Source organism: Aythya fuligula, chromosome 19 (assembly GCF_009819795.1).
Source record: "Aythya fuligula isolate bAytFul2 chromosome 19, bAytFul2.pri, whole genome shotgun sequence".
In the NCBI taxonomy this organism is placed as follows: Eukaryota; Metazoa; Chordata; class Aves; order Anseriformes; family Anatidae; genus Aythya; species Aythya fuligula.
The window spans coordinates 3,290,684-3,312,505 of NC_045577.1; the positions used below are offsets into that span (position 1 = coordinate 3,290,684).

At 45.3% G+C, this 21,822-nt stretch overlaps 1 protein-coding gene across 11 annotated transcripts in view; it reads right to left on the reverse strand.

The window, feature by feature from the left end:
• Positions 1 to 1,472: 1,472 nt before the first annotated feature.
• The window catches only part of DNM1 (dynamin 1), a 67,228-nt gene continuing 46,878 nt past the window's right edge, over positions 1,473 to 21,822 (reverse strand). For 4 of the 11 annotated variants that reach the window (XM_032200560.1, XM_032200557.1, XM_032200559.1 and 1 more), the window contains 7 exons: positions 15,181 to 15,290; positions 14,494 to 14,605; positions 13,296 to 13,307; positions 11,911 to 12,081; positions 11,504 to 11,745; positions 10,888 to 11,106; positions 1,473 to 3,493 (listed from right to left, as the gene is read on the reverse strand). In XM_032200560.1, coding sequence (XP_032056451.1) covers positions 3,421 to 3,493; positions 10,888 to 11,106; positions 11,504 to 11,745; positions 11,911 to 12,081; positions 13,296 to 13,307; positions 14,494 to 14,605; positions 15,181 to 15,290 — 939 coding nt within the window. In that variant the 3' untranslated portion in view covers positions 1,473 to 3,420. Of the gene's footprint in view, positions 3,494 to 7,706; positions 7,744 to 9,049; positions 9,208 to 10,887; positions 11,107 to 11,503; positions 11,746 to 11,910; positions 12,082 to 13,295; positions 13,308 to 14,493; positions 14,606 to 15,180; positions 15,291 to 21,822 lie in introns of those variants that run through there. The other 7 variants (XM_032200563.1, XM_032200561.1, XM_032200564.1 and 4 more) reach the window with 6 other exon arrangements.

A 21,822-nucleotide genomic window follows, 5' to 3' on the forward strand; every position in this document is an offset into this window, starting at 1 on the left:
TCTCTTGTAGACAGACTGCTGCCAGGTCTAGATGCTTTTCCCTTAGCTACTAATTTCACATATGAAATCCAGATTCTGATTTTTTTTTTTTAAATCCTTTTCCCTCTAGAATCATTTCTCCAATCTCACCTTTAAACGTAGTACACTAAGATGACACTAACTATTGTTCAGCTGACATACCTTACCTTTAACTTACAGTAACTGAACTGCCTCTGCCACCTCTGGTTTTAGGAAGAGCAGGAAAATGCTTCCTAAAGGCCAGAAGCACCAAGCAAACAGGAAACAGCTGGAGCCAGGACAATTTGTTTGACAAGGCTGTAGGTCTGGGGTAAAAGTTTCTCTTGCCTGGGCAGGGTAGCTGGTATTTGCATCATAACATACTTAACCATTGACAACCAGCAGATCAGAGGTTGCAAACTAAGGCTCCACTCCACTACTCAATTGAATAATTAGTTTAAATTAAAATAACATGTTCTTTAAGAACAGCCCTGGGGTAGTACCAGGTATAGGTAGAAGAGTTCCAGTGAAGAAACAAGGTAGGACAAGCACTGGGTTGTTGGCTCAGTTGCGTAGAAGCTGAAATTACAGCTCAAGAATGTGCAAGGACAGAAATAGCTAGAAGATGCAGAGGAAGAAATCACTAGAGATCTATTCTATTCACCCAACCCACACCAATATCCACTGTACATAGAAGCTTTGAGGAAAACTTCAGATTATTAAAAATATTACTAGGGAGATTTAGACAAGTACCACAGCCAGCTGCAGCCAACAGCAACCAGGACTAAATCGGGCATCAGCATTGCAGTGATGCAGGTCAGAAACCCCAACACCTCCTTGATTCTTCCTGGGGTAGTAGTGCTGGAACCCTGCTCCACAGGGGCCTACGGAATCCATTGTGATTGTTAGGAGAGCAGTGTTAAATTCAGGAGAAACAGGGTTGTTGCTGAGAAACAGCATGACCTGAAACCTGTAGCACTGTTCTGGCATGGAGACAGTAGCAGGTTTACCCAGTTTATACTAGGACAGAAATGCCACCTCAGGTTAAAAGCAAATTCCAAGTAGAATCCACCCCTGTGCATTAAGACTGTTTAGTCTGTGCTTTGGATACGGACCCAGAAGGCACCGCTTGCTGCAGAAACTACAGCTCGGTGCCTGCTTGCTGTGTTCCACAAATAGGCACATACAAAAATACCTTTTTAAGAACTAAGCAATTGTGTGTGCAAAACTCCCACCTTCTGTGTGTCCAGTCACTGAAGCACCTCACTGCACTTTCCAATGGAGGAAGGGAGTTAACGTCTGCACATGATGAGCTGTTTCACTCAACTGCAGCTCCTGGACACCACTGTTGATGCAGATCTGTTCCACCATCCCTATTAGTGAGAGCACCTGCTTGCATGTCTAGCTTTTTAAACTCTACGGGATGAAAAGATCAGGTTATAATTAAACAGTTTGAAATTCACCCAGAAAAAGAACAAGAGCAAGAGATGGTTTTATTCTAGTCGTGGAGTCCTTCATTATACAGAAATGATAGTTTATTTCATCCAATAAACAAGAGTGACAGGTAGATCACAAACTGCATCACAGCTACTACCAGCACTGAGACAGGTCACCCACAAGTCTGGGGTAGTACATCAACCCAACTGCACACAGCAGAGAATTTAACAATCAGCTCAAAAACTCAACATCAGGATTTGGTTAACTTTTTTTTGGGTGTATATATATTTGTATATAGATATTCTTTCCCTACTTAAGCTTTTCCTAAAATCCACATGGAAGCACAAATGGCTTTAAACACCTGGACATATATAGATTTTCCATCTTTATATATATATATTTATAGATATTTATAACAGTAAAGATATGTTTCTCATTACTACAATATACTTGTTTAACTCCTTTGAAGCAGCTGGGAAGAGAAAAAAAAACAGTTTCACTACAGTCACATCTGATAATGTGTGTATCACAAAATACAAACAGAACAAGCCATGTGTGAGGTTTGAGTCAGACCATTCCAGGACAGAACAGCTAAGAGGCAGGCAAAGAGTCTCAGAGGGAGCAGGCCTACATGTCAAATGGTGGTTTTGGGCTCTCCGGGCGGGAGGGACTGGCCTTACCCGGCCGGCTGGAATTTGAAGACAAGAAAGAAAAGGGGGAAGGGAAGGAAGAGGGGAAGAGGTAGTAAAACAATAGTTAAAATACAGAAAGGAACTGTCATCAGAACAATAGAGGATCCACAACAGAAATTCATAACAATCACACTGGAAAGAGAGAACTTAAATCTGAATCAGACCTAGTTGGAAGTCTGCAACATGGGTGGCTCATTTCTGGTAGAGACATGACATCCGAGATGTACAGGGTTGATACATTTTTAATTCTGAAGTCTTTTTTTTTGTAGTATTTTTAATACACGTAACATGAAGAGTAAAAACCAAACCTTAAGAAGATGAGTCGTGATAAACAACAGTTACAAGTTTCCCCAAACACGTACCATCCACATGCAAGAAAAGGCTACGGAAGAAGTCACCACAGTACCAAAAACACTGAGAGATGTGCTTATTCAAAGCAGAAATATTTTCAACAAAACATTACAAAGCAAACTCCCTGAAAACATTTGGTTGTCCATTTGCAAGGGGGGAGCAGCGTATCTATTCCCCTCTCCCTGCTGGGTTCAGGAAAGTCAGCCAAAAATGATGATGCAAGACAGCTGCTGGCAGGAGCCAGTGCTTCACCAGCAGGATTTCCCCAGCCCTTTTGGAGAGCTGAGCACGAGCAGGTCCGTGTGCTCCCTGCACGCTGAGGTGTGTGCGCTATCTCAGACTTCACTCTAGAGGACTATGCCGATCCATTGAGTTCCCCCCTTCTCCATCTCCCTGCCTCGCTTTGATATAAGGTAGATTGCACTGTTCCCAACATGAATTTTTGCACCTTAGAAGTCAAACTAATACACAGGACACGTAATCTGTTCCTAACAGTGTCACGTTTGACAGCATTTTGCTCCTAAGTCACACTTTTATCTTCTTAACTATGAGAAAAGAATAATTACAGATCAGTCCTAGGTGCTACAGCTAACTGATGCAGGCAGGACACTTATCCAGGCTAGACCAGGCAGATGAAATAACTGGACGGACAGCCACCGCTTGGACCTAAGGATGTCCCTGCGGCTGATCTCTCCAAGGAGCCTGTGTACTTCAGGGATCCGTGCCACTGAATGAAGGCTACTCTACACTCACAAAGCAATACAGGACGCACGAGTGAAGACGAAGAGCTCAATCACTAGGCTAGTGTTTTACGACACACCAGGAAGGGGCGGTGGGAGGCAGATGTGGGATGGATGAGAGGAGTGACTGTGGCTGTGGAAGGGAGGGTGGAATGGGGAAGCCGCCAGCACGGCATTCGTCGCCAGCTGTCTACAGCCTCGAGTTATAGATCTAAGAGGGACGGTTCAGCCGGTCGGATTATGGTAGGTCGAGTAGGTGAGGCAGGGCCCCTTCTGCTGTGAAAAAGCAGAGAACAAAAACAAGAGAACACACACTGTGGTTAGCACAGCAATCGCAGTCACAATCACGCATGCTTCTCCACCTCGCCTGAGCCAGCAACAGGAAAAAAAACCACTGAGGCACAAACTTGCACAGGAGTGCAACTCCATACAGGAGACTCGCATGTTTTTATCAGGCCTCACACTGGACTTTCTGCACAGCACGGGTCACCATTCAAGCAGTCTGCTGGACAGCCAGTTTTGCTTTCCCTCTGGAAATTTGGAAATGCAGACTTACTGCCAGTGAGCGCCCTGGCTCTGGGATGAGAGTTGAGAAGCATGGCCAACAGTGAGCTCCTGTATCAAGCACATGACAGTCACACAGCATGGATGAGGTCCTCTGAGACACGCTGCCAGAGGGTCTTGGCTGGTTTGGAGGAGCACCTACTTCCCCTGCCCTGGAGGCTGCCTGAAGCCCAGCTCTCTCTATTCTAATACACGACACTGATCCTCGATAGAAGGGCCAAGCCTGCTGCCTTAGTTCTCTAGCTCTTGGGCTCAGCCAATGCAACTTCTGACTTTAATAGAGGTACTTCAAGCATTGCTACAGTTTCAGCTCTTTTGCTGGTACTTTAGGTATGTTGGCAGCAATGCAATCCATGCAGGGGACAGACACTTGTGTTTTAGGATCTCCTTCTTGTACAGGACTGGGGGGAAACAGCAGAAAGTACAAGACAACACCTCTGCTGTCACTCCCAACTCATTACTTGAAGGACCGCTTTAGGCTCAGACTACAGGCTTTAAGGAAGCCTACAAATAACTAAGAAAAAGGGGTTTTCTGGAAGTCGGTAAGTTCATCCCACATTCTTCCTTTAAAGCACGCTCCCTGCAGTGTCAGCATCATGACTGTGTACCATAGTGATAATTAAATTGTTCAGGACCAAGTCAGTAGTTTTACAGTCCAAACTGCCTGAAATGCAAAGAGCAAACCAAAAGACCAAACAAAGAGGAAGCATTTGCATTAATCAAACAGAATCAGGTGTCACTGAATTAACACCAGAACATTTCCACACTAACAAGCTTTAGTTTAGATTACAGAGAATCAAGTGACTGCTGGAAATGAAGGCCCTCCCAGTACAGGGGGAGCTTGGGGGAAGGTAGGGAAAGAGGCAGAGGAAGATATTTGTACTAGTATAGTCTGAGGTAGAGAGGCCTTGCTTTGCACTGACAGCAAACCTATAATCATTGCTTCTACCAGAGGAGCTATCGCCTTATAAACTGGGGCAAGCTCCCTCATCTCAGCAAATGAACCAGAGCAACTCTATAGTCCTGTTTATTAGGCCTCAGCAGAGTTTATTGCTCCATATTGATTAAGCCTCAGATCTGAAAACAATTACAGCCACTTGTTCCTTTGCCTTGGGTAATGATACATTTAAAAAGCTCAGACAGTAAAAACATTTGGAAACGTTATTTCCTTGATTGAAAATGTCAATTGGGAGTGCAAGACCCTGTCATCAGCATGCCACTCAAGTTACTTCTCCTGTAAAGCAAATGATGGGATTGAGTGAGCCTGGAAATTACAGCTATCTTGGATGGATGCTGAAATAATACTAATCTGCTAGAAGCAAAACTTGCAGTAAATTACAGCTAGGGAATCTGCAATCCTGGGCCTTCATGACATATGGGATTTGTACAGTCTCTCTAGAGGGTGCTCATGGTGTAGATGTGGCCATACCAACCATTAATGGCTCCTTCCCTCACTGGAACACTAACAGACTGTTGAAATTGAAACTTTACAAACTCCAGCTCAACCCTTACTGAGACACCGGTGTGCTGTTATATGTGTCAGAAAGCATTTTTTGAGAAACTTGAAGGGCTTTTTGCATTTCAGGAGTTTGGACAGGTTGTTCTGACAGCCTCTGGATTTAGACAAAAAGGATACTTGAAGCCATTGGACTACATAAAGCATTCTGGCAAGGGAGGCCACTTGACCCTACCAGAACAAATAGGGCTCAAAGGAGCACAAACAATATTCTGGTAGACATGCTGCTTTTTGTGATGTACTAGATTGGTCATTTTGCAAATAACTCATTCCTCTCACCAGTCATAGCATTTTAGGGGTCAGACCATCGCTTTTTAAAGTTATGTGTTTTAGCTCTGCTCAGGTTTTCTGGAAATTTTCTTGAGGTGTTTGGAGGATCTGCCTTGTAAGGTTACAAAGGCTGAAAACTATTTCCCAGAAAAAAAAAAAAAAAAAAAAAAGATGGAAAAGTTATCTCAGGCACCATCTACCCCCAAAATGCTGCTCCAGTTTGTCTCGCTACATTGCTAGCCAAGCCCTCTTACACCACTGAAAAGTATCTGTTCTTCTCCTGACAGAAGAAAGAGTTCTGCTCTCTGGGAAGCTCCAGTACGAGGTAAGACAGACCCTGGCAGGAGCCCGAGCAGACCAGCTACACTGTCCCCTCCCTTGGGGTCAGTCTTTCAAGCCATACCCAGAGTAGAACCTTGAGCTAGTCATCTCCAGAAAACAGCAGGGTAATTATGAATTCTGCTAATGAGAACCTAACAGGGATGGTAAAACACTACATACATTCCCCTGGGCTGCAAAAGCTTGCTATCAGGGGTTTAGGGTGCTTTTTAATTTTTATTTCCTTGGTGCTCTTTATGCCAGACTAAGAACAAAATACCCCATAACAGCAAGTCCCAGAAAGAGGTACAGACAACAGCAAGCCTCTTTCCTTCAGTATTTTACCCAGATGCATGTTTCTAGAGCTGCTAGGGATGTCTGCGGTAGGCAGAGTATTAGAAAATGCTGATTTGCTCCAACACCTCTGCAGTATGTCATCAGTGAGGACTGACAGATGACATCCTCAAAGAGCATGTCAATCACTGAACAATCCCTGCATCGGTTTGATGGGATGTGGCACCTCTCAGCTCCAGCTCCATGCAGCAGTAGCAGTCTCCATTTGCTGCGGGATGGTCCTAGCTGAGAACCTGTAGACTCCCCACTAGCTCTGAGCTCTCCTAACCTGACACAGGAGCTTGAACTGCTGCTATTCCTATTAGGACTTCAGGGCTCACTCCCCCAGCTCAGCCTCCCAGGACCAGCAGCAAGGGAAACTAAAGGAGCTGCTGCTCCGCTCCTCTCAGATTGAGACATTTCACTTCGAGGAACAATGTCCATAGAGAAAGGGAGAAGGAACCCCAAACACTCACACCTGCCCTGTTCTGCCCCCTCTACCCTTTTGTTACTAAGGGCTAGAGGTTCCTAGGAAAAAGACTGAGGAGAATTTGCAAGACGTCCTTTTTCATACTCTCACCCTCATCATTCAGGGCACAAGGAAGAGCTGGTCCTTGAATATCTGGCCAGCATAATAGACACTGAGCCTGCCCCAGTAGCCTGCTATGTCACTGAGCATGTACAAGGCTGCAAAACACAGGGAGATGGGAAAGGGAAGCAGGCAGGAACCTGGGGCAGAGGTTAGGGGAGGGGACAGATCACTAAACCCTTCCCTCTTGCAGTGGCAGAGGAGGGAAGGCAGCTTGAACGGAGGCAGAAGAATAATGAAAAAGGTAGAGGGTCAAGTGGAGAACGAGCAAAGGGAGTTTACTTCTAACTGGCATCATGGGATGCAAGGATAACAGGGAACATTCAGTGTCAGAGGCATCCCGTACTCAGGCATGGAAGTCCTGCTGTTAATGACCCAAACTCCTCCTGCCTTCCATGAGCACTAGGGACACAGAGAGGAAGGGAGCACTTCTCCAGCCAGATGTTTGAATATAAGCAGAGGAGTCTGAACTAACAGCTCCCCAAGTCTCTATCTCACCCTTAACACAGCTGACAAGATCAAAACAGAATTCATTCTGTTAGTCTCCCACTTAATGTGGATATAAGCCAAATGAAAAACACGCTGTTTAGACCTTATTGCCAGCACTCATTCCCCCATCCCAGCTCCTCTACCTGGAAGCAGAGAACGGGTCCTCTAGTAACCCTACATCAGGTAGGGAGGCTTTCCCAGCTCCTGCAGCTCAAGCAGCTGCGCTGTCTCTGATCAGCCAGCTTTTCTGTTCAAGACTCCTCCCTTTATGAGATCCTGGCAGAGGTGGTTCATTGGACAAGGGACTCTTACTAATACAAGAACACGGCAGCAGTGCTAAGCTGCAGAGCAAAGTGATGGAGGATGGGGACACAGTGACTCATGCATCGCAGGGAGAGTGCAAAACGTACCGTGGCTGCCAGTCCTCAGGGGTCACTGATAGTGATTCTGAAAGACAACATGAAATCAACATGGCAGTTCAGACAGTTCAAGGCAGAGGCCACACAGACTGTCAGGAAGGCGGAACAGAGATAGACATGCACTTGCACAGAGCCACATTCACATGCCCCCCCTCCCAGAACACCACACGAGTGTGCACTGCTGGGTAGGGCTGCACTCAGTCATGCAGGACTTCGCACACATTCACAGCCTCATCTTTACTCACATCCAGAACCCTGCTGTGCACGAGGGCGTGCTCAGATCCATTTCTCTCTTCACACACCACCAGCTGCTGCTCACTCTCCCACCCAGCTGGAGACACAACTCTATTCACACATCCAGAGACCCCAAATACACTCACACTTGCTCAGCCTGGAGCATACCTAGGTCTCAGCACCAGGCAGCTGGGCACAGGTGGGTTGACTTGTCTCATTGAGAATTCATATTTTTCTGACAATATTAAGTGTTAGAGTCAAAACAGACAGCTCAGGAAAGAGGGAGGTAACATGCCATAATGAGCACTGAGTACTACCCAGAAGAGTGAGACAGGGAAAGACATTTAAAAGGTCACTAATTATAAGATCAGCTCCTTTCACATAATGAGTAACTCAAGTGATAAAAATGTGAAGTTGTTTACAGTGATCCAATCACTTGAATCTTTTTCCTCAGACATACCAAAGAACAGAGAACTCACTACTGCCTGGGATACCTTTATAGTTTTCTCTCAGACCAAATCCTTCTAAATATCCCAAATGAGCATACAGTCCTAATACATACAGTCCTTCATTACACAGACAGGACCTTCTATTATTTGCAGCTTTCAGCTCCTAAATGGAGGAGCTCCATTTGGTAATATGGACTTCTGTAGTAGATTGAATAAACGCTAAGTACAGAGGCAGGGTGCAAAGCCAGTTTGAAGAGTACTTAATTATATGCAGGAAGATCATCCCATGTAAGAAAATGGACCATGTGGTGTTTGTATGTGAACACGTCTATGCAATTGTATTTATGAGAAAAGTGGAACAACATTTGTCTTTAAGTTCATCATCCATAAAATCAGATGCTCACACAAACTGGAGGCACAAGCATACAGCTGAACTTCTACACAGGTTATCAATGTGCACATGCACACTAAGTACACCCAGCCACCACCATGCACTTCCAGTTCACTACATAGCACCAACTCCTAGAGCACAGCCCACTCATGCCATCTACAAGGGCTTTGTTTCTCTCTCACACACAAAATAGTGTAGCCCAGTTAGCAAGGGAAAAGATGGGTATTAAAAAAGCAAAAGTGGAGATGGCATTCGTTCACCCATGGCAGAAGGACCCGAGTCCAAGTGCTAGCAGGGAACATTCTTATTCTATATACAGGAGAAGAAGAGAAAGAGTCCCTTGTCATTGGAAATTCTCCATTCATCAGTGAACTCAAATGACAAGCTGGTATCAGGATCCGGAGGAGTCTATGAACGACTGGAAGAATCAGAGAGGGGGATCAGAGAAAGAGCATGAGAACTTCTTCACTTCACAACTTCAGGAATTACTTTCTCAACTCCAGATCAGGGCAGTCAGTAGCATGCAATTCAACCTACTATCTCTCCTTCTAAAGCAAGGGATTGCTAAGTATGAAGCACTTTCTTCTGCGCCAGTGCAGTTCCCTACCTTTCCTTAAACCTTTCTATTTCATGCAAATGGCAGAAAAGCCAGTAAAGTAGGCTACATCATTTCTTCCCAAAAAAAAAATAATAAAATAAAAAGCCAATTAATTTCAGTCATTTGGGGGATCCTATCATGACAATCAGGTATATAGAATATTTTTCATGAGTGAAGAAATGAAACCGTGACAGAAGATGGAGACAAAACAAAGTTTAAGAAGTATACTAAGAACAAAACCACAAAATAACACTATATGGAAAAGCAGGGTCACAAGAAGCAAGAGCCAAAAATACACAGCAAAAGCATGCTGACATCCATAGGTGCTACCTATGGCAATACTGAGGCATGTGTGGACAGGTTACTGTGGGAGCTGCATCAAGGTATGTAGGGAGAACTGGGGCAGAGGCACCAAGAAAGTAAAACCATTTGCACACACCAGAGTCAGTAACTGATTTATCATCTCTTTGGATTCACCAGCATCTGGGCTGGATACAACCTGACAGAGAACACTTCTCCAAACAGGCAGTTTGTGGGGTGCTACCACAAGGGTATATACCATCACCACCTATCGACAGGTTGGGTGTTTTCAAAGAACATGGCAAAGCTTCAGACATGTAGCACCAGCACTCACTGAAGAGGATGCACTTTCCAAGAGGGAAATGTTCTTACAGACATGTATCACTGGGTGGGGGTTCTGGTTATACTCATTCTATATTCTGCAATTGCCTCCATTTTCTCACAGGGAAACCAAGTACCAACACATTCTTGGTTCTAGATTGTTTCCTAACTCCTCTTCGGGAAGATGTGCATGGCTGCATGGGGGATAACCACTTATGTTGAAATGTGTGACTGAACAGGAGAGGAATTAAGTTTCCTAATGGGAAAGCAAAGCTGTGTCTTCTGAGCCCTTTAGTCTGGAAAACATTCAAGTTGTCTGCAGAAGCAACAAAAGTGTCTACAAAAAATTAACTTCCATTCTAGTGATATGACTATAGTCTCACAGCAAAAAAGCACCTAAATATCCCAAATGAAGATCCCTCTATGTTGCCTTGAAAAGCCTCTGTGCCAGGAAAAGAGGGGCAACTTCAGGCTTTGGGGAACCCCACACAAAGGGGAATTGTCTTGAAACATACACTATCATTCTAGTCCCATGATTTTCTGGTGACCACTTCCTACTTACAAGCAGAATTATTGGTATGTTTGTTTTAGTAAAGCTCTCAGGTACCGGGTCCTTTTCCCCCAACCACTGCATGGAGGTTGGTGCAGAAGAGGCTGCCCCTCTATTCCCAAGAGCTACGATGGCATTGCATCATTTGTATAATATCTGAGTGGACAAAGATGCTCCTGCTTATGGACCAAGTTCAAATAGCTGAGGACTGGACACAAACCAAGAACTCCACTTGTCTTCTATGGCCTGGGCAGACACAGTACTGTCAAAACTGCAACCCAAATGCTGCGCACGTCCCACTTGCCTCAAAGCTGTGTTTCAGGACTTACCTGGGAACACCAGGAGGAGCACGATTAGGTCGAGAAGGAACCTGAGGAGGGGGTCCAAAGGGATCAGGAGAGGCACCTGGCCTGGAGGGCACAGGGGGTGCACCACCCAGTGTTGACCCACCAGCAGGAGGTGGCCCAGGAGCTGGGCCTCGAGACCCAGGTCTGGCTGGTGGCACAGCGGGAGCTCTCCTTTGCGGCGTGGGGCTGGACGTAGGAGACCTGACAAACAGAGAAATTCAACTGCAACAACAGGCCTGGAACTCCTGTTATACCACCAGGTCCCCATATGCTGCCTTCAGTGGTCCTTCTTCAGTTTTGTGTCACTTTAAGCACTACCCTTGGCTCTCAAGAGCTGTGCCAGGTTTCAGTTACCTTCAAAGCTGCTTCAGGCCCCACCTAACCTATAGGTTTAGCAGCTTCCACATCTTCCATAAAGATATAGCAGCCCTACATAGCTTTCAAGGCATAGAAGCTTCCCAACGCAAACACCCAGAACTCTTCATCCACAGGGAGAAGAGAAGAAGAGAAGGACTCCCTGTCTCAGTAGGAGGCCCCAGCTAGCCACTAAAGAGGCATCAGGCAGGTCTGTGGGGCTCTCCCCCTGAGCCTCTGGTACCTGCGTCCAGATGGTACGCTCTGCACCTGCAGCCAAGAGTCGTCCACCGGTGGGGGCATTGGGGTGCTGATAGTGCTGGTGTTGATGTCCCCGATGATGTTGAGGGCCTCTTTCAGGGCATGGTACATGCGCAGCATTTCATCACGTCGCTGGGCCTGCTCTGCTGATTCCTCCATCAGCGTATTCTGGTCACCACAGGAATACAGGTTCGCCAGCAGCTCTGAGTGGATGAAGTCCTTGGTCTGCAGAGGAACAGAACAGAGGGAATCAGTTGCCACTGTGTCCCAGACCACTCCATTCTGCCCCCCACCTCAACCTGCTTTCAAGCTGCCTTCACTTTTTCATACCCTCCCTACTTTTCCCCTTCCCTATGGCTCTCCACCTCTATCAATCAGTGGGATAAGTACATTGTTTATCATGAGGTGCATGATTGTCTTCGGCATGAGGTCTCTGATGGTTTTGTTGACAATTGCCATGTAGGAATCCACCAGATTCCTGATTGTTTCCACTTGTCTCTCCAGCTGAGGGTCCATGGAGTGCATGAAACTGTCTGATCCATTCTCCTCTGCTTCGCTGGCCTGCAGAGAGAGGCAGAAACAGGGCAGTTCTTCAAATGCAATACAAAATTAGTTTTTCATGACAGTTCAGTGAGGACAGAGGGAAACAAAGGAAGAGCATGCAATAAAACTTACACTTGCATTTTGGGCTGTGATTGTCAGTATGCAGTTCAGCCTGTATATACTTCTCCAGCTCAGAGCTGAGGAATTTTAACAGTAAAGCTGCTCTTTTAGTGCAAAGTTACTACACAAAAGGTAAAAGGCAACAGGGACTCCTGGCTAACGTTCACAGGCGATGACTCTAGTGCATACTCAAAGCTATATTTTTACTTTTAGTGTTTACAGCTTCATGGAAGGTTTTTCATTTGAGCTCAGCTTTCCATGCTCAGATTCAGTTCAGACCTAAGAATCACTTACCATAAATTAAGCCTTACAGGCTCTCCAACATACATCATCCTTACCCTCATTATACAATGAGGAAACTTATCTGGAGAGGTAAAGTAACTGCTCAGACTGCAAGTAGGAGGTGGAATAACCTAGAAAACCTTCCAGATCACTAACTGCAAATTCTACATCACGGTTCCGAGCATCTTTTCTTCCACACAAAGCAGAAGAATCTTGCCCTGTCTTCCTGAAATTCATTGTTTAGATTTCTGTAAAGTAAAACCCAGAGCATGCTGTTTGACAGTAGGCAATTGCCAGAACTCACTCATTTGAGATCAATTTCAAAGTAACAGACCATGAAAGCCTTTGCTGCCTTTTTCAATGCTTATTTAAAAACTTGATTTTTAAAAGGAAAAAAATCTCTTAAACCATTCCAGGCTGACTGATTTGCAGCAGTGTAGGAAATTGCTTATCAGCTTCTGCTTCAGGGAACAAAATATATGAGAAAGGGCAAATTCCTTTGAGCATCTGAGCTTTTCTGAGGAAGATCTTACATAATGAATAAATGGAAAACCTTAGTAAGAAACATGAGGTAAAGGAAGTGGAAGTCAAACAAGATGACTCAAAAAGAGGGTCAAAAAAAAAAAAGATTTTCACCGAGATTCAGAAATCATACAAAAAGAAATAAAAAGAAAAAAAGGAAAACTCAAACCAAGAACAAACAAACAGCGGGATCCAACATGAAGTACAAAGAGAAGAAAAATGCCTCTTGGGAAATTGTGACAAAAGGAAAAAAAAAAAAGAACTATCCAGTGAGAGCCCCAGGGGACAACACAGAGAGGGTCACTTACTTTGTCCTTGTCCTGGCAGGCCAGTTTGAGCACACATGAAAAAAATAAAATAAAAAAGGACAAAAATGAAAAAAGATTTTTAGCTGATCTTAGAACTTAAAGAAAATCTTAATTTAGCACTGAGCAGACAAAACCAATCCCACTAAAAATGTATAAACACTTAAGTTACTCTGGAAGGAGAACAAGTGAATTGCTTAGTTAAAATGAAAATCAGAATGGAATGCTCTGCAAAGGAAATTGCGTTATCAGCAGTACAGTGCAATTTATACTTACCTACTATCGTTACTTTTTATTCTTTACATAATGTTTTGAGACTGTCAAAATAGAGATCAGTATTCCTATGTGGAGCCACTCCATTTGCTCACCAATAGGTGGCACACATCCTTTATGAGTGTATGTTTAAGAGGCCCAGTCTGGTCCAAAGTCAATTTGAAGTCACATCACTGATAAGGCCCAGAGTCCCTAATTTCATTTATTTATAAAATATCACATCACTTTGTCAGGAAATGCATTAAGGCAGAAATATAATCTTGAAGTGTAACAGGAAGGATGCATGCAAGAAGTCTATTGGAAGCAACAAATACAAACAGATAAGCAATTATCACTTTTCTAATGGGAAAAGTATTTATAGCAGCAGCTTCTCACACTGAGAAACAGGAAAGCTTCAAACAGGAACTCGTACCACAGTTCTCTTTTAAAGGAGAGCAGAATGCTGACTGCAAGTGCTGCAGAACAAGGCTATGTGAAGAGAAGGAAAAAAGAAAATCCCTTCCTAATTGGGAAAGGCAAGGAATGGGCAAACTATAAAAAAAGTTGTGAAGCTCCTAACAATGCCATGCAACAAATGGTACCAAGAAGCAATAGTACCTTTGCTCAGCAGACACATACCACTTAGTAGTCAGGTAGTTAAGCATCCTTGTACTAGGGACTTAGTGCCTGCAGAACAGGAGAGCTAGGAGAGCTCATCAAGGCAGTCTTTGACTACTTTGCCTCCCATCTGAGGTTGCCAGTTACTACATCCCAAGCTTCCTTGAAGGAAGCATCAGCACATATCAAAAATTTAGATTTGTTCTAAAATATCCCCACCTCAGGAAAAAGACACAACCTTCATAGACTTATTTTTATCATAAGAGTACGCAGCTATCCTTAAGATACATACTGTGTTCCTTCCCATCCCATTATTATTGCTTTAACTTACCCCAACACGTTCTGGGTAGACCCCTGCACGAAGGAAGGAAGCCTTCCAGCTATCCACTTCCTCCTGGGTCTCACAGGCCAGCTCCAGCTGCCGGTAATCCTTGTAAACATTTCTGAGAGGAAGACAAACATTTTACTCTTATCCACTGCAAAAGAGGCTGTTGCCCATATTTGACCAAAGTGTCAAATGGCTAGGGTATCTTCCCATCATTTTCAGGCAGATTACTTGCTAACATCCTTCGGATGTCCTTGCAGAGGGACCAGTAAATAAGTTTTTCATTAACAAGGCTGCCCCCACATCGGTTACTCCCTCAAACCTCTGGCCTTACCCTAAAAAGCCCCAGTTTCAACAGGGACTAAAAGATACTCCCTTTTCAATTTTGCTCACTACTGGACTTCAATCAACCTGTTTCCCTTTGTCTGTTATGGATTTCCCTATTTGCTCACTAAGAACAGTAACGTTTGATAATAAATATAGCAACCATGGCCACACAGCCACAATAAATAGCTGAAGCTCACACTGCAGACCACAAACTGGTGAATGAATTGGCAAACAGTTCTAAGACCAGAAGAAATGAAGCTATACGTCTCTTTAAAAGTCACCTATCTCCTCAACAATTAGTTTTAAAGGACAGCCACCAAAGGAAGATGTGTGTAGCAATTGTTTGGTGTTGAGGTATGAGCTTACCTCTGTTCAGTGTTGAAGAGAGCAAAGATGTGCTTGCTGGACATGAATCCCTTCTCAACATCTCGCAGTTTCAGGTTATCCACTGGCAACATGTACTTCTTCTCCTTCTCCTGAAAAAGGGGATCAGTAACAAGTCACTCGCTGCTCCAGGTGAAGCCTCTGTTCAGACAGCAGAGAGGAGGCTGTCAGCAAGGCAGGCTGCACACCACCAGGGAGGCACTGGGAAGCACTCCCAACCCAGGCTGGGCACAGCAGACAAGTTTTCCTGTTACCCTTCAGTCATTCACAAAGAACTGCAGGCATCCACCACACAAAAAGCCTCACCCCGACCAGAGCTCCCTCAGCCTCACTTACCAACACTGAAAAGCCAGCCAAAGAGCTCCTCAATGCATGACACTGCACCAAGAGTAGTGTGCTTCAAGCCCCATTCCCTCCACCTCCCAAAACTGCTGGTAAGAAAGTGTTTGGTCTTCAAGCATTGTTTCCCTATGTCCCTCACAAACAGACCTCCCATACCTTGCTGCAGCATCTCCTCAGGGACCATCAGCACTGGGGACATGCTGGCCCCATCCCAAAGACTCACAGAGAGGTTACTGCTTGCTCTGTTTTACACCACAATTGTTGGGCAAGAAGGGCTCAGTATGAGCTCTCTTGCCACATCCAGTCAGTCATATGCAGCCCTCACAGCCCACTGTTGTCATCTCAGTGTTTCTTTCTTTTATTTTTAAGTCACTAAAAACCTCTGATCGGTGTTCAAGAAAAGCCAGGTATGTGATAGAGAAGCTGTTTCAGCACACATTAGGGACTATATCAACTTAAACTCATCCCTTTAGAGAAAGTGACTTATTTCATCCTGTCACTGTCCTACACTTTAAAAGGGCTCACAGTACCCAGTACAGTATTATTTAAGCAATAATAAATACACATCAAAAGAGCAAAGAGTAAGTCTGACTACAATAAAGGATACTGTAAGGCTACCTGAAGGCCTCTTAAGTAATATGGCAACTTTACTGTCTGGTGACTGTTAAAAGCCACAGCCTAAAGCTGTCAGACTGGTCACCTGGAATTTTAAAGGGACCCATTTTTCAGAGTAACAGGATCTATAAGCTTCCTGTACCAGTTCCTACGAGGTATCTCCAGCTAGGAACAGAACAAGGCATCCAAAAGACAAACGCAACATTTTCAGTCCTAGGTATCATCTTTTAAAGAAAGAAACTCGATCTTAATTTTGATACTCACATTCAGAAGCAAAGTCAGAAATCATTCTCCCTGCTTAGTTTCAAATCTGAATCGACAGCAAATTAACATAGGGAGTTTGGTTTAGAGTCCTCATTTTGAGCATCCTGTTCCAGCTAGATACTATACACCAAAATAACAAGAGGGGGAGCCATCACACTGGTCTCCAAAAGGCAGAACACAGCTATCCAAGACTCAAAAAGAAACAGAGCATACTTGTCTGTGTAAGCATGCATATGTGGCTGTTCCCTTGTGAGCATCTAGGGTCTGTAGACCTTTCTTGATTGGAAACGAGAAAGTGAAATTGCTCTTGTGGGAAATGAGAATGAAAAGCAAGATTGTCAGTGAGCAGAGACCCTAAAGATCCAGCTAGAAGACAAGGGCAGGGCAGAGCAGCAGATAAAGATGACAAAGCTGCTGAGCTCAAACACATACAGGAGAGCAAGACCAACCTAATGCCCTCCTAAATTTCAGTTAAATCAATTTTGCTAAGAATACCAGACATGACACAGTTCAGGCGAGCCCCGAAGATTAAACTATACCAGCCAATTACTAGTTTTATGCAACAAGAATATCCTAGGAATAAGTGACATCTAAACCAGAGATGACTTGGGTAGCTGCTAAGCTCTCCACTCCCTTTCACAAAATATATTGGGTTTCAAAGGAGGAAAACTATTCCAGGCAAGCTTCCCTGGATTTTTGAATATTAACAGGGAGATAGGCAAGCACTTTTGTGAGGAGACATCTGTCATCCAGGTGCTGGTCTCAGAACCACAGAGACCACGTTGGGCTCTATAAGCCAAACAGCTTCCAGCTTTCTACTGCTTTCAGTTATTATTATGCTAGGTTAGGTTGAGCTAGTGACCCAGAAGCGAAGTACACTCACTGCTGACTCCCTAGGCAAGACGAGCCCATCCCATTGCAGTCTCACTTCACTGGAACTCCCTATATCAACCGGAGTCTGAGCTAGTCAAAAAATAACAGACGAGAACGCTGTCTGGGAAAAGTCATTCTGTAGCATTAGAACCACATTATTGCTAAATTTCTAGGGAATGAAGTCATTCTTCAGGGATAAGAAATAATCAAATAGTAAGGGAATCCCACGTCCTGATACAGAAACGCATGCTCTTTGCCAGAGTTTCAACTTTCACTCCTTCTGAGCTCTCGTATAAATGCTGCTACACGATCAAGACAACACTGTCTCTACGTGCTGATCTTTCCATACACCCATCTAACTGCCTGCCAGCATGAAACTTTAGTCCTCTGGCTCCAAGGTAGAAAAAAAGCAATCAAATTGGAGGGCGCTGCTGCAAGGCAACAACCCCCAGCCCACATATATTGCACACAGCGTAACGAGCCCCTGCTGCTCTCCATCTCCCCACACCTCCCCCCTTTAAGTCCCGTCCACCCCCCCAAGTCTTTCCAGCTTCTCAGTTTTCAGTCCAGCCTGTTTTATATCAACACTCTGACTTCATTTCCTGAATGTAGAGACAGGAAAATGAGGAACAAGCTGCCAAGGGCTGAGCCTCTCAGAACTTTGGCTGAGCCTTCTGCCCATATGTTAGCAATCCGGCAGTATGTGCTGTGGCTGAACAGCATCCTGGCCAAGGGGGGGAAAGGGCTTCTCTTTCTAGCTTTCCAGACTTAGAGGGGGAGAGAAAGAGCCAACACACATCGAAACGGGAAAGAGTTTGTGAAATACTATATTGAAAGCTGGTCTGATCTCAAGAGGCTTACATTTCTCTTATCTCCCCTCACCTATAAGAGGAAAAAGGGAAGACAAAACTCTCAGCAGCATAACATAGGTTCTGTAAGATGTGCTTACAGGCTGCACATTAATCCATAAGGCCAAGGAGAGGTAGCAAAGTTGCAGAAGCACTCAGACTAGCTGTAGGAAGCAAAACAGGGATGCTCAGTGTTGGCTAGGGAATGTCACAGACACGGGGCTAGCTACCCCTGCTTGGTGCTGCCGTGCCTAACCAAGTCACACCGCTTGCATGGAGAACTGCAGGAAGATGACTGCAAGCTACTCACTCAGGCAGGATACGTGCCAGAGGATTGCTCCCCACCCCCGGCGTAGTGCAGAGACAGCCATATGGCTCTGTACTTCACATCTACCAGCACAGAAAGAAAATTCACATGGCCAGGAAGGAGACCAGGGTCCATTAGCCATTTGTAGTTGTAGAGTGTGAAGCACAGCAGGGGGGAAAGGGAGAGGGGAATGCTGCAGTTGCGACCTGATGATCTTGCACATCTTATTGTGACTGACTCCAAGATGTTGGCTCTGGCCAGAGATGGAAGCTGTTTGTACTATCATCTGAATAGCTGTTGCCATCTTGTATATAATAACAGAGAAGAAACTCACAAGACTCAGCAGGCAGCAAGCCAGCCTGACTCAAAGCATTTCCTCCATTCAATCGGACAGTCTCAATAGCCAGTTACATTTTCCTGCTCTTGGATACATGTGAACTGAAGCTGACAGATGCATGTGTGGGCTCCTCTAAGGTTGGAAATTGGCACTCGCAGTACGAGAAAGTAATTGGCAGAATTATTAGGTCTCATTGCATTCAGAGACCAAGAACTAATTAAAGATTTCCCTGTAGCTGCTATGACAGACACCTCCTCTTGCACAGAGGCAAGGGTCTACAGATATGGGAGAAGCACTGTCATTGTTTTAATTGCTGGCTATGTGAAATTAGAAACAATTCATCTTACTCAAACCTCTTAATCTCCCTTCCTTATTGTAAGATGTAAAGTTCCACGAGTAAACAAACCTGCCCCAGAGATGACTGGAATTTCAGTCAAATTCTTTACGGCATTTTGGGATCCCCTGTAATAATATTCAAATGGAAAAAACATTAACATCATAATTAAGAACAAACACACTGCGTGGATACATGCCCACTACACAATTGCTAGGAATAAGTGTCTAGAGAACAGACTGCATTATGTGAAAACAAGTTAGCTGAACATTTTAAGTTGAACACCTCCAAGTGAGGTGCTATCAAGCACTCATCAGTTTCTTGTTTTTACAAGAAAGATACACAAGGAATTTTTTATTTTATTTTTTGCTAAGAAAGATACACACTGAATTCCTGAGCTGCATTTCTTTCAGTAAGCCCCAGTCACCCATAACACACAAGGTCATCTTTCCAAAACTCAGCCCACCTGTATCACTTTTACCCTCAGAACGTATTTACTGGACACTGATCACTAATCCAAGCTGCAAAGCAGCTGTAATGGCTTGTTTACATAGGAAAGCAACGTGGGTTTAAGTTAAACAACACACCCTAAGATTTTAAGCTGATTTGGTTCGAAAGCTCTGTAGACATTATGCCTGGACTCATGTGATTAATCACAACTGTTACTGCTGGCTTAGTGAGCACAGCATTGGTAATCAGCTGCACTTGTGTTCCTCACCTGCTCATAAAGTACAGGATGAGACATCAGCTGAAGTGATGTGCAGACCGAAACGTGCAGTTTAGTGCATGGCGGCCACAACCAGCTGCCTGCAGCCCTAGGAGGCCATCAGAGGGTGGACGAGGAAATGCATGCAGAAACCAAGTAGCTTAAGAACCAGAGAGGCTTCAAAACCTCAAACCTGCACCTTCGTGACCTCTGAGGTCACAGTAGTTCCTGCCATCCTCTGCAAAGGACAATGCACTTCCTCCTATACCTGCTTCTGTGCCACGGCAGAGATGAACCCTCCTCAAGTATTTGATTTGGTTTGATCAGCAAAGCACAACGCACGCAATGTTGTGCCCCTCCAGGAAAAGGAGCCTTGGCTGTCCTTCTCCAGAACAGGGTTAGGGCCAGGTAGGAGCTGTGGGTGTCCAGATTTGTGGCTAGAAATCTCAACTGTCCACCAGCGTGCACGGAGGAAAAGGCAACCCTGGAAGGGAGACGTGCGGCACGCATAAAGCCCTCTTTATCCCTGCAGCACCAGGGAGAGAGGGAGCAAACCGCACAGGCTGGGGAACATCTGGAATCGTTAGATGGGAGCCAAGCAGCACAGAAAGCGGCGGCATTCCTCAAGTTTCCATGCGAGGTAGGGAACCTTCCTTTCCCCCGCGCAACCCTATCCGCCAGCCGGCTCACTTCCTGCCAACCTCCGGCCTTCCCAGCAGCCAGCAAGCTCCTCCCTCGAGTCTAGTTAGCTTTCCACTGCCACGTCAATTGAGGCAGAAGGACAGAAGGGAAGCAAGAAGGGAGGGAGCGAAAACTACAAGAGGGAGGGAGGCTCGGCAATGCCAGACGTGGTGGGGGGAGAAAGACGGGCTATGGATTGCTGCCGCAGTAGCTGGAGGCGAGCTGCAAAAGGCAACTGGCCAAGGTGGGTCAAAGGACCCTTTTGAGGGCTTGGAAGCAAAGGCTGATCTTGCTTGAGCTTTGCTCCGGACTCCAGGCAAAGGGGTTGATCTACAGGACAGGGCTGGGCAGGAGGAGATGGTGCATGGGGCCTGGGAGCCCTCCCAGCCAGCTCCACTAACTCTTGTGCCAGATATATCAGGGGGAGAAGAGGGGTTGAATGAAGCAACAAGTTCTGCGCACCTACGTGGCAGCCAAAAACTTCACATTTCCTCCATGAACTGCAGTAATTGATTTTTTTTTCCCCCTCCTCTTTCTAAAAAAGGTGCAGCAAACCCCAGGTGGAAACCAGGTACCAGCCTTCTGACACCGGCACTGCAAGAAGGGGCTTGGAAGCTTGCTCTGAACTGGAAACACGCAGGAGCAACATCTCTTCTCAGCTGCCAGAAGAGGACGCTTCTTCGCTCAGGACTTGGACCTTCTTTCACCCCATCTCTGCCCCCCAGAGCCCCATCCCAAAGGCAGGGAGGGGAAGGACTAATGAGCTGCTGAGAGCCGGAGAGCAGATCACAGAGGCTCCACTCCGTCTGCCCAGTGTTCAGACTACCTGTTCAGGACTACGAGATTGTACAGTAGTCTGCACATTGGTTAGGCTGTGCTGGGATACACCACACACTGCCAGTGCTGCACGGGGACGGCAACACCTGCACGGCAGAGGGACATGCTTGGAGAGGGTGGTGGGCTGCGGGAACAGCTGCATGCAAAGTCCATCCCTCAGCCTGGGAGGATAACACCCTTTGAGGCCATGCTTGATCACTTTTACCTGCCTCTTCACCAGCCTACTCACATCCTTCTTGTTCCTTCTCTCCCCTTCACCCCCCTTCTTTTAGCTTCACGCACTCGTCCCAGGGGTGGCTGCATTCAGGATGGCTTGTGTTTTACGTACTAAGCTTTGCCATAAAATACAGGGATAAACCTAAGGGCCTGGTGGAGTTACAACTGTCTTGCACTTTGCTACCTGAGAAGGCATGATCAAACAGAGAAAGGTGATTTTACATCTTAAAGAACGTTGATCATTTACAAAAGAAAAAAGGATTG